General features: G+C 36.1%; 1 protein-coding gene across 1 annotated transcript; it reads left to right on the top strand.

Moving 5' to 3' along the window:
• The first annotated feature begins 6,854 nt into the window (after positions 1–6,854).
• Positions 6,855–7,888, top strand: LOC126724264 (germin-like protein subfamily 1 member 7). Its single transcript, XM_050428777.1, has 2 exons — positions 6,855–7,022; positions 7,222–7,888. Exons 1-2 carry the CDS (start codon positions 6,896–6,898, stop codon positions 7,755–7,757), a joined length of 663 nt encoding a protein of 220 aa, XP_050284734.1. The 5' UTR covers positions 6,855–6,895; the 3' UTR covers positions 7,758–7,888.
• The last annotated feature ends 4,420 nt before the right edge of the window (positions 7,889–12,308 follow it).

Genomic DNA, 12,308 nt, shown 5'->3' with positions numbered 1-12,308 from the left:
CACAAGAGTGACAGTACTTAACCAGAAAATGCATGACATTTGGATAGAAGTACTGATTTAACAAAATCATAGAGGCTGCATAAAGCATGGTACAAACCATAAAGCCTACAAATATGCATAAAAACATAACCCTAAAAGCTTACAAAAGCACATGGGTACAAACACATTATATTGAATAAAAACTTAAACAATATAAACTAAAAGTGCATAAAGTTTCTCCCCTTCAAAGTGATGAGAAGCTGTGATGCACTTGGAACATATATACTTGTAACCTGAAACACTTGCACAAAACACATTAGACTCTCAAGGTAAAGCAAGTAATAAAAGGACAAGTATAATGTAACAAGCAAATTACGATCAAGTAAACATAATGTGAAACATGTGAGCAACTTGATCATACACCAAAACAGTCATATAGAAATGACTACAATGATCACATAGCAAAGCAAATGATTATTCGAACATGCATTCAATGAAGCACAATAGCATAGGGATATATGCATGTCCAAAACACAAACACGATGCAATACAAGAAAACAAACACAATAAAGTTTTATTGTTAACACAATGTCTTCTCCCCCTTGGTATATGCATCTCCCCTATAGAATATCTCTCCCCCTACAAATGTGCATGAGAAATAGAATTTCTCCCCCTAAGGATGTGTATAAGAGTCATATAAAAATGACAAAATACTCCGGTATATTCTCTAGAGTATACTCTCCCCCTTTTTGTCAGGAATAGACAAATGGTCAAGAAGAAACGAGGGCAAGAGATGAAGGTACGAACAATGCTAATGATGCATGAGGGGTGCGAGATGAATGAGAAAATGAAGCTCAAACCTAAGACAAAGTAACATGCTACAGAGCATAAGGTAGACATGACAAGCTAGGATGAAGAAGCAAGGTCAAGACTAATGCATGACAAGGGTAGAAAAGGTGTGTGCAAGAGGTGGTTAAGTGCAATGCATGACCAATGCATGAAAAATGCACATGTGGGGTAAGGTGTGTTAAATACACAACCAATGAACCAAACATGTTCCTAATGAGGAAACATGAGAAACCCCAAAGTTTGGTACTCATCGGAGTCCATACAAGCGAGAAAATGACTAAGAGGCATTTTATCAAACACCTAGCATGCACACTATGAACAATAATGTGAAACAATGCATGAACATCATGAAATCCACCCTTAATACATGTTCTATCTGCCACAAGGGGCCAACATCCAATGCAAATCAGCAAAAGAAACCAATCCCATGAAGAAAATTGACAAAAAATAAGTTTTCCCAACCCCTATGATAAAAATCCCAACCAAGAGCACAAAACTCTCCAAAACATAATCTAAGGATCAAAATAAATGAAAAGAGTTTATAAATACCTTAGACATGTTAATGGAATGAAAAATCATTCAAATTAGTTGGGTTTTGATGTAAAAATATTGAAAGAGGGGTTTTAGAGAGGATGGGAGAGGTTTAAAACAAGTTTCCCACAAAAAGCCCTTTAAAAAGCTATTTCTGGGCGTTTCGCGACTGGGCGAGTCGCGAGGTTCAGTCGAGAAAATTTTCGCGAGTCACGAGTGAGCTGCGAGCAAGCCGCGAGTGAGCCGCCAAAAGCTTCTGGATGAACTCGCGACTGGGGTTTCGCGACTGGCGAGTCGCCAGCTGAGCCGCGAAAAACTCTGACACCTGTTTTTCAATTCAGAACATGTTTAAACATTGAAAAACAAAGTAAGCACTAAACATGAACTCAAAGAGTGATAAAAATCACTTCCAAAAACATATAAAATGATCAAAAATCTTTTTGGATTGAACCATATATGATTGAGCACACACACATCACATTTAGACAAGTACAATCTAACAAATGAATAAGACATTCATTGAACATTAGGCATGTGTGTTGTGTGTGTGTATCAAATGTGGAATAATCCTTAGTCTAGAGTGAAGTTTCAATGATCAATTCAATCAAGTTGTACACAACTAGTGCTAAGTCAAGTGGTCTATCTCAATTATAGAAATGAACATATATGACCTCCCACAAGAAAATGATTACATATGATGAAGCTTTTCATTTAGCTTCTTTACAATTCATAACATTTGATCATTTTGAATCAAAAAATCTCATTTTGAGATCGATGCCTGAAATTTGTGATATTTCAATTTGACGAACAAGCCTTTAGCTTTTTGGGCATCATACAATTTCATTTAAGTCGCTTTCCCTTTTTCCTAGTCGAATACTAGTATTTGCGACGGCTTTTGCAGCTCATTATCTCTTTTCATTTTGAGATTTACATTTATTGAGCTCTTTAAGCAATAAAAATAAAAGAGTGGGAAGAGATATAAGCACAAGTCTACGCAAGTATCAAAACCAACATGACTATTGACTAATCATTCATGACAAGCTTGAAGATCGATTTACAACAATCACACAAAGATGTCAAGATTTTTCCCACAAAGATATAAGTACAAAAATAACAAGCTAAGCTCGAAAATGCACAAAGCCATTTGTACAAAGGTACAAGGCCAAACTCACATGTGATATGTGCTCAAACAAATACAATCAAACTTTTTGAATTTTTCACTTTTTATGTGGTTTTGGATTTTTACTCACACAAAATAGAAATATAAAAGTAAGATAAAAAACGAAACAATGCATACAAATAAATGCAAGATGCACAAAATGCATGAAGATATGACATTTAATGCATGAAGGGTCCTACAGAGATCGAAAGAATTAGATCAAGGACCAAAAGAGTAAAAGCTCAACCATAGGAACCCTTCCTCATCCAAACGGAACGATTGTTTGGAATGAGTGTCTCAAGAGAAGCGAGACGAGGGTTGGAAGAATGAGAACTGGAGATGCACATAGTCAAGGAGTTAAGAGCATTAAACATTTTCTTTAACAACATGCTATTTTCACTCAAATCCAGTTTACTCTTTTTAGCACAACTTCCAAAAAACTCAAGTTTCTCTTTTCTTTTGATTCTCTTAAGAGCTTGAAACTTAGAGCAATGAGGTCTTAGATGACCAAAGGCACCACAATGGTGACAAACAATGTGTTTAGGTCCACTAGGCTTTTTGGGAATGGATCTAGCAACATTGTTTTGTTCCCTCTTCAACTTATGACATTGAGGTCTTATATGACCAATCACACCACAATGGTGGCAAGTTGGAACAAACTTAGATCCATCCAAAGCCTTAGGTTGAGACCTAAACGAAGGTTTTGACTTAACAGCCTTTCTCTCCACCTTTTGATTTCTTTTATGTGGAGGAATGTATGCCGATTTGTCCTTTAAGGTAGAACACACACTAGGCACAAAATCGGGTACCACAACATGATTGCAACAAATATTATCATCCATTTTATCAATGGGTTCAGCAATCAAACACTTGGCATGCATCTTAAGAGATTCATTTTCACATTTAAGACCATCAACAAGTTTGTTAGACAAAGATAAAAGGGAAGGAAGATACAAACACAAAGACAACACGCGATGTGTTATCGAAGAAGAAACCGAAGCCCTCGGCGTAAAACCTCTTCGCCGCCCTCCAAGCGGTAAACAATCCACTAGAAAATACAGTTGGGATACATGGACAGCAATAGACCCTCCAAGCCTAATCTACCTAGTGCACCTAAGCCCTCCAAGCTTCTTGCTCCAACGAGGGTTGCGCCGAACCTTTTTCTTTTCTAGCTTCCCGGATTCCGCTACTAGACCGTAGCATCCACCAATGTAGATTGGTTCCTTCCTAACTTCTTCCTAGAAATCCAAACAGCCATCTCACAGTGATGAATATGGTGAGAACAAGGTTTGGTAAAATTCCTCTCGAGGATTTGACAATAGAGAGGAAGAGAGTTGAGGAATTTGAAGAGATTCTAATGTATAGATTGTGGGTGAATCAATCTTGTTTTGCTTTAAGGTTTCTCTCTTAAAATTCTCTCTGAAAGCACTCTTTCATTTGTGGGTGAAAGGGGTATTTATACTAGAGTAAGAGAGGAATGTGAAACGTCAGGATTTACAAAACAGGGGTGGCTCGCGGCTTGACCTCGCGACTTGACTGAGTCGCGAGATCCAGTCGCGAGATAACCGTATGGCCAGTTGTCCTGTTTTGTCCTGTAGTGCTCCAGCTAGCATGACTGTTCACCTTCTGGCATGCTTGGCACGTGTGCTGCGTCTGGTGGCTTGAAGCCGCGAGCCACCCGCGAGAACAAGCCGCGAGTCTCTGTTTTCTTGCACACTCTTGAGCAATTAACACTCTATCTCACTCACTACCCTTACAACAAACTCATCTAAATACAGGGTTACTAAATACTGAAATACAAGCAAATTTGGCATGGAATAAAGCCAATAAAATGGTTGATTAAATTCAACCTTACACCTTGGGTTGTACTTGTTATCCACTTCTATGGCCTTACTCCAAGCACAAACTTCAACCTAGATAGGTAAAATATGTATTCATAGGTTATCCTCCTAATTCAAAAGAATACCATTGCCTCAACAAAACCATAAGCAGAAATTTATATAATTTTCCATGTTCTTTTTAATGAATCCTTGTTTACTTTCTATTTTAATTTAAATTATTCTTTATCTTCAAATTCTAATGTCTCACAAAATGGTATATGCCTCTTGGCTCTCTCCAGTTATTTAGTTGCATTCCTATTCTATTCAGGGGAAAAAAAATTGCCTTCCTATTCTCAACCATCTATCTTAGGCCCTCTAACATCACTCAATCCAACGTTGCCTTCAATAGCATCTCCTATTCAACCTCACCTTCTGTCCTTCCCTTCCTATTACCTTCCTGTGAATACACAGCCCTCTTCACCTGTTGCCACATCTCTTCCAACTTCTGATTGTTCTCTTCTACAATCAACTTATCCTTTGTTCACTATATAGAACACTTCATCTGACATTTTCTCATCAGAAACTCAACCTAAGTTTAATGTTCTTCCACATACTACAGCTCTTCCTTCAAACACTCATTCTATGCAAACATGATCCAAAGGTGGAATTTTCTAGCCAAAATTATGTTTTAAAGCCACCATTTACTATTCTTTCATTGAGCCTCCAACCTATCACATTGCTTCCAAGTATTTTCAATGTAGTGCAGCCATGGATGCTGAATTTCAAACACTTTTGAGGCAACAGAACTGGACCTTGGTCCCAGCTTCTACTAACAAGAACGTTGTGGGTTGTAAATGGGTGTATTAGCTCAAGCACAAGAGTGATGGGGTCGATTGCAAGGTACAATTCTCGGTTATTAGTTAAAGGTTATCTTCAACAATATGGCATTGACTAAAATGAAAATTTCAGTCCAGTAGTCAAACTTGCCACTATAAGAACTATACTTGGTCTTGTTTCATAAGTCTGGTCTGGTCCTTCACGCAACTGGACACTAGTCAGAACCCCAATAATATGTGTATCCTTCATTTCCTCATAATGTTTGTCACCTCCATAAGTCAATTTATGGCCTTAAACAGACCCCAAGAGCATGGTTCAAACGTTCAACCACCCAACTACTTGACATTTGGTTTTGAAGCTTGAAATGCAAAATGCGTACAAATACCTGTTTATCTTTCGAAGCTTCAACCACCTAACTTTCACAAGGCCTGATCTCTCCTTTGCAGTCCATCAAACATGTCAATTCATGAATCAATCTACTCAATACCATTTAATTGCTGCTAAAAGTATCTTCAATAGATTTTGCCTTGGGCTATCCTTTGCCCTGGCTCACTTGCTCTCTCTGCATTTACAGACGCAGATTAGCCCAAGAATCCCATTGACTGGCGCTCAACCACAGGCTCTGTCATTTTCTTAGGCAACACTCCTGTTACTTGGTTTGCAAAGAGATAAGCAACCGTAACTCACTTGTTAACAGAAGCTGAATATGGAACTTTGGCAACATTGGCTAAAGATGATACTAAAAGACGTTGGTGACTTTCTTTCTCATATTCCTGCTCTATGGTGCGATAATATCTCCACCTTAGCCATTGCTTCTAATCTTATTTTCACATAAGAACAAACCATATTGAGGTTAATTATCACTTAATGAGGGAAAAGGAAAGTTCATGTCTAGGCTCGATCTGTTAGCAGATCTCTTTACGAAGGCATGCATTCTCCTCGTTTTCAAGACCTGGCATCCAAACTCATGGCTGAATCCCCCATTTGTTTGAGGGCGGGCTAACTTCATCTCTAAGCAGGAAAAAATCTTCAACACTAACTAAATATGAAGAGAGAACAAAAGAGGGGAAATGGCAAGAATATACCAGAAGATTTGGTAGTCATGGTTCTAGAAAACAATTAAATCAAACTAATCATTAAAAGTATTTAGTACTCACCAATTAAGATGGGGTCAATACAAGATAAGTTCAAACCATTCAACTTAGAGAATTTACGCAAAGCATAGTTGTATTGCATATCCCCAGCTGCAGCCTACAATGGTGGACCACTTCATTGATGAGGACAGAGTCAACATACTTGGGAGCTTCAGTCATTCTATTTCAAAGATACTTTCAACATAAACTTTAGTTGTGGGTTGCCCAAAGCAACGTTAAAACTTCAAAATGGCATTGAAGAGGTCCAATTTGATTGCTTTTAGCAAATACATAGGCTCCTTACTTCTCTTTTTAATATTGTACATGCTCTTTTTTCTTAAATAAATTTCTGCCATTTTTGAATAAACAAAAATATACGACTAGTAGTGGTTAAAGAATGGATAACCCATTAAATAAAAATTTGTGATTAAGGTTGAATAATTGCCAAGTCTTATATGCTCCGTTTATTAAAAATCAATTGACCAGTTCACTGACTCCTATATATAAATACACATATCCCCATATGCTATGCTTCCCACCCCTCACCAAAGCAAGAATACGCAGAGTACTCTACTAGAATCTCAAATATGAAGAAAGTTGTTTCTTACCTTGTAACTGTGGCCCTTTTGGCTTTGGCATCCTCCCTTGCTTCTGCCTATGACCCTAGTCCTTTGCAAGACTTTTGTGTTGCAATTAACAACACCAATTCTGCTGGTACGTACATAATCTTGTTATTATTAGCTGTAGTAGTATTATTATCACTTTCTTTTGAAATCATTAAATGTTCTACTCATTGATGAATTTATGCCGCCGGTTATATCATCTCTATCACATTTTTTCCCCCTACATGACATGTTGTCAATTGTTACAGAACTGTCTAATTTGTGACAATAACAAACTTTTCTTTGTGCAGTTTTCGTGAATGGAAAATTTTGCAAGGACCCAACACTTGTCACAGCCAACGATTTTTTCTTCTCTGGACTCAATATTCCTGGAAACACAACTGCAAATAAAGTCGGATCAAGTGTCAATCTTGTGAACGTCGATAAATTACCAGGTCTCAACACTCTAGGCATATCTTTGGCTCGCCTTGACTTTGCACCATATGGTTTGAATCCACCTCACACTCACCCTCGGGGCACTGAGCTTTTGGTAGTCATAGAGGGTACGCTCTTAGTTGGATTTGTCACATCCAATCCAAACAAACTCTTCACCAAAGTTCTAAACAAGGGAGACGTCTTTGTATTCCCAATTGGTCTCATTCACTTCCAATTCAACGTAGGGCAAACCAATGCTGTTGCCTTTGCTGGTCTTAGCAGTCAGAATCCTGGGTTGATCACCATAGCAAACGCTGTCTTTGGATCTAATCCTCCAATCAATCTTGATGTTCTTGCCAAGGCCTTCCAATTGGACAAGAATGTTGTCGAATATCTTCAAAAACAATTCTAGTTAAACCACAATTAGGAAAAATATTTGTAATAGGAATGATTAACCTTTACATAGCAGAGTTTGATTAAAATTTTCCTTGTTTCCCAAATTGTATTGCCATTAAAATATTATTATCAAATAAAATTTTCTTATGATTTTTTTTTTTTTTTTTTTTTTTTTGTGTCATGGTGTCATAGAAAATGCAGAGAAATTAGCGTACAACTAAATCTTGATTACACCTTTGATCCACAGCGATTGAAATTACAAGAAATTATATTTAAAACTGATCAAAATCGTGTTAAAAATAGACAGAAGTTTATAAATGGCAGATCAAATTTAGGGCTCAGTAGCACCTATCTATGTAGAAACAGTCCTAAATGTAACATTTAAGCAACATTTTCGATGTTAAAATAGTAAGAGTATTGAAGTTCTACAACACTATGGTCTATATATTCATAATGAGGAAACATGGAAAAAATTACACTAGGGAAAGAAGTTAACAAATGAAATATTAAAGCAATTAAATACGACTATTTGGGGAAATTACATAACAAGGCTAGAGTTTACATCTTGTTTCAAATAAGGTCTCAAGTTTTTAATTTTGTCAATTAAAGTCCCAAACTTATAAAACATTTTGTCAATTAATTTTCTATTTTACTTTAATCAATTTCGATTTTCTAACAATCATTTTCTCACTTAGAAAGAAATTTTCTCTCTCCAAAGAAAGAGTTTTCTCTCTACACACTTCGTTCAATGACAGCCATGTTGATTTATAAGCAAGCCTTAGGTGAACACAAAGTTTAATCCATGGTTTTCTCTTTTTATTTTTTCTTTGATATTGCCCAGAACAACATAAAAAAAATAATGGAGACTGAAATGGACCTTAAATTGAAACAATTTCATAACTTTGGATCTTTAATTGATCAATTTAAAGACTTGAGACCTAATCTAAAACATGGTATACATTGTGGGTTTCTTATGTAATTTTCCCCTTATTATTTTGTATGTAGAATACTACTAATTCTTTAATTAATTTAAAAGTTGTTTTAGAAAAATTAAGTAGAAAGTTCAACAATTCATTTGTGAAAAAGCATTATATCTTTCACATTTCTACCCCGGCATAAGTATGGTGATGGTAATAGAGAGAATTTTGTATTGCCGAAAGCTATCCATGGCAACCAAATGAGTTTCGGCTAAAATTTTGAGCATGGTGATGGTGATAGAGAAAATTTAATTACATAAAAGACCCAAAATTTACCATATTTCAAATTTGATCCTATATTGCCAATTTTGTGAATTAAAATCTCAAATTCATGAAATTCTTTCAATTTAAGATCCTTGTCCATCTTAGTTATCCATTTTCGTTATTCAGAGCAAATAAAAGAAAAAACCATTAATTAAACTCCGTGTTTCACATAAGGTTTCCTTATAAATATGTTAGTTCCTTTAGACCTCAGATATGCAATTTAACCAATTTTAAGCCAAGTAGTTAATTAGTTAAATTATGATTTGGCTTTGGCTAAAGACTACACCAATATTGTGCAACAAAACAAATAACAATGAAAATAAATAATGCACAATATGGTGATGTAGGGAAAAACCAATGGGAAATTATCCAAAGGAAAAAAACGACTACGGGGGCTTCTCCACCGACCCCATAACCAAAATAAATCCACTAATTGAATTGAATTTTTTACAATATCAGAATAGCCATATTCTAAATTGATACAACCCATTAGTATTTACTAATGTTACCCACTTGAATAGTAGGCTTTGTTCCACATGAACCTCCCTTCTAAAACTTCAAGTACCCACTTGAAGATTTTGTTCTAGAAACTTGATCTTCTAGAAAGGCAGTATCTTCTACACCACAAAATCTGAAAATACTTTACACTAGATCACCGGTAAAGGCTTTTAAGAGTAGGGGATTGTAGACACCTCATTTTGTATCCCTTACAACTCGGGCCCCCGTTCCCTAATGAAGACATTACTCTGAGGCCCAAGGTTGATTTGGGGCCCATTCTTGTGAAATCTAGACTTGAGGAAATATTTATGGAGAAAATAAAATTATTTTTGGAAAAGAAAAGGCACAGGAAACCCTAAGTGTGCATACACATACATGCGTATGCGCATGCACACTCATGTTGTGCGTACGCATGCTTAGGGCATGCACATGCATTCCCTGAGTATGCGTATGCAACTAGGGTTCCAAAATTATAAGAAAGGAAAGGTTTTTTATTTTTTTATTTAAATTTGTGTGGAACGAATCCCACATCATCCGAGAATCGCCCCACACCCCTATTTTACCACTACATAAAGCCATAAAAGGCACTTTTCAAAGAAGGGCGAATATATGCAAGATATACTAGAAAATAGTAAATCAAAGAGGGAGTTTTTCACAAAACATCCTCAGGTCAAGTTTTGCTTGCTTGGGTCCTATTTTGGTCTTGGCTTTTGAGTTCTAAAGCTTACTAACCTACTGGTTTTCTTGTTGATTAGATTGATTGAAGGGAAGTCAAATCAAGCTCTAAAGAGTTCTTGTGTTGAGGTAAAGGTTCTAACTTTGACTCTCCAATCTCTTTGTTTTTTGTGTGTGTGTGTGAGTGTGTGTGTGTGTGTTGTTTATATGTTTTATTACTTTCATAGTGTTTATGTTAACTTAGGCTTGTTTTATGTTTATATCTGAAGCATAATAGGTTGCTAGTTTTCATGTTTTTGTTTAGTTTCTATTCTATTTGCCGAGGTTTAGGTTTCTGGGTTTGTATGTGTGCGCATGCTTTATGCATGCATACGCATACTTGAGGTGTTATGTGCACGCACACCCTTGCACAGGAACCCATATCTAGTTTTCTTTCACATGTTTAGTCTCTGTTTCCTTTGTTTTAGGCTCTATTTTAGGTTTTTAACATGTTTTTTTTTTTCCCTTGTTTATTGCTTAGATCCTGATTATGGTTATTGTTTGGTTGAATATCATGAACATACATATGAACATGAACATGCATTGATGCATAAGTGTTGTGGTGCAGTGAGGTAAGTCATGCATAGATCACATGAATATGCATTTGTTTGATTGAACATGAGTTGCTTAAATATTTGATAATAGGCTTGGTTGAATGTCATGATGCTATGTTTGAATATAATTGCTTAATCTGCCTTGTGATATTTGCTGCCCTTGGTGATATATGTTTAATGTCACGATAGATGAATGCTAGGCTTAAAGGATGATATGCCATGTTTGTTTGTATTAGACGCATGCTAGAGTGCAGGTGAGTTTAGAATAACATATTAAATAACCCTTTAATGAGATTAAGATTTGGAACACATTGAGTGGAGGCTGACCCATGGGTTGGGTGGGGTTGGGTGCCTAACACCTTTTCATCCCTATACCTAAACTCTAGACATGTTCTCTGGTAAAGATTAGTCCTTCCACAAGGGTGCTACATTTATGGTTCCTAGACCTATTCTAGGTGGCAACTCCATTTACACCCTCCACCATGGTCCAACCTAGGCCAAGGTGTACACCCCACAAAGGAGAACCAAAACTCATCGCGTGCACTTGTGCCCAAAGGGGCACAAGAACCGTAGATAGACAATTAGTGGCTCTCCAAGTCTTTTCCACGTTCTCTAGGGTTTTCTATTATTGTTAAGCCTTGGTTGCATGAAATTGTAGAGGCTTGACGAGATGAATTTTCATTTTGACTAGTACCTGTCTTCACTTCAAACACATTAAAACTCGATCAATCCAAATTTATTGAATAGGCTACAAGTTGAATATGATCTATAGAAACTAGGTAGCTGTCTTGACTTCAAAAACATGCTTCCAAGATACATAGCAGAAACATTTTTGTTTAGGGTTTGCCAACCTAAATTATGGAGCTAACAAAATAAATTTGACATTCATTGAACAAAGATAGTAGAAAGAGAAAAACCTTTCTAGAGTGAGAAAGTTTTGTTTAGGGGAAAAATATTTGCCAAAAATTGAAAATGGTTACTTAAGTGAAATGCAATATTTTATCATCTATTTTCTCTTTTTTTGTGCTCTATTTCAGCCTAGAAATAGAATAATGTAAATGAATAATAAAGATGGGCATGGGCTTCAAATTGACAAAATCAAAAACTTGAGACTTAATTTAAAATAGGAAATAAACTTTGGGTCTCTTTATGTAATTTCCCTGAATAATTTTTTTAACAGCTTAGGTATTATGTTTCCTTACCTCATATTAATTTTTCTTTCCATGTTTCCTCTGTATGTATACATCGAGTTATAGATTCTCAATAGTAAATACTCTTACTATTTCAACATTGTGAAAATTTTACATCGAGTTTAGGACTGCTGTTTGACATAGAATATGTGCTACGTACTGAGGAGGTAGTATACATGCATCGGGCGCATTTATCCTCCCTTTCACACGAAAGGGGTACATGCACCTGACGCGTGGTAGATTTTCTCGCAACATATACCTCAATTTGAAATGTCATTTTGTAAAAATGAGAATAATAATTCTGTCTATTTTTATTACAATTTTGATCACTTTATCAGTGCTTGTGTTTTTCTTTTAAAAAAAAGTGCTT

This window comes from Quercus robur, chromosome 1 (genome assembly GCF_932294415.1).
Source record: "Quercus robur chromosome 1, dhQueRobu3.1, whole genome shotgun sequence".
Taxonomy (NCBI): Eukaryota; Viridiplantae; Streptophyta; class Magnoliopsida; order Fagales; family Fagaceae; genus Quercus; species Quercus robur.
The sequence above is the reverse complement of the archived record's forward strand: the minus strand, read 5'-3'. Positions and strand labels throughout refer to the sequence as shown.

What these genes read in the sequence shown, in the direction of transcription:
- LOC126724264 (XM_050428777.1), top strand. Translation starts at nt 6,896, where the DNA reads ATGAAGAAAGTTGTTTCTTACCTTGTAACTGTGGCCCTTTTGGCTTTG. An exon ending in TAACAACACCAATTCTGCTG is followed by an intron (nt 7,023 to 7,221) that starts GTACGTACATAA and finishes TTCTTTGTGCAG; the next exon opens with TTTTCGTGAATGGAAAATTT.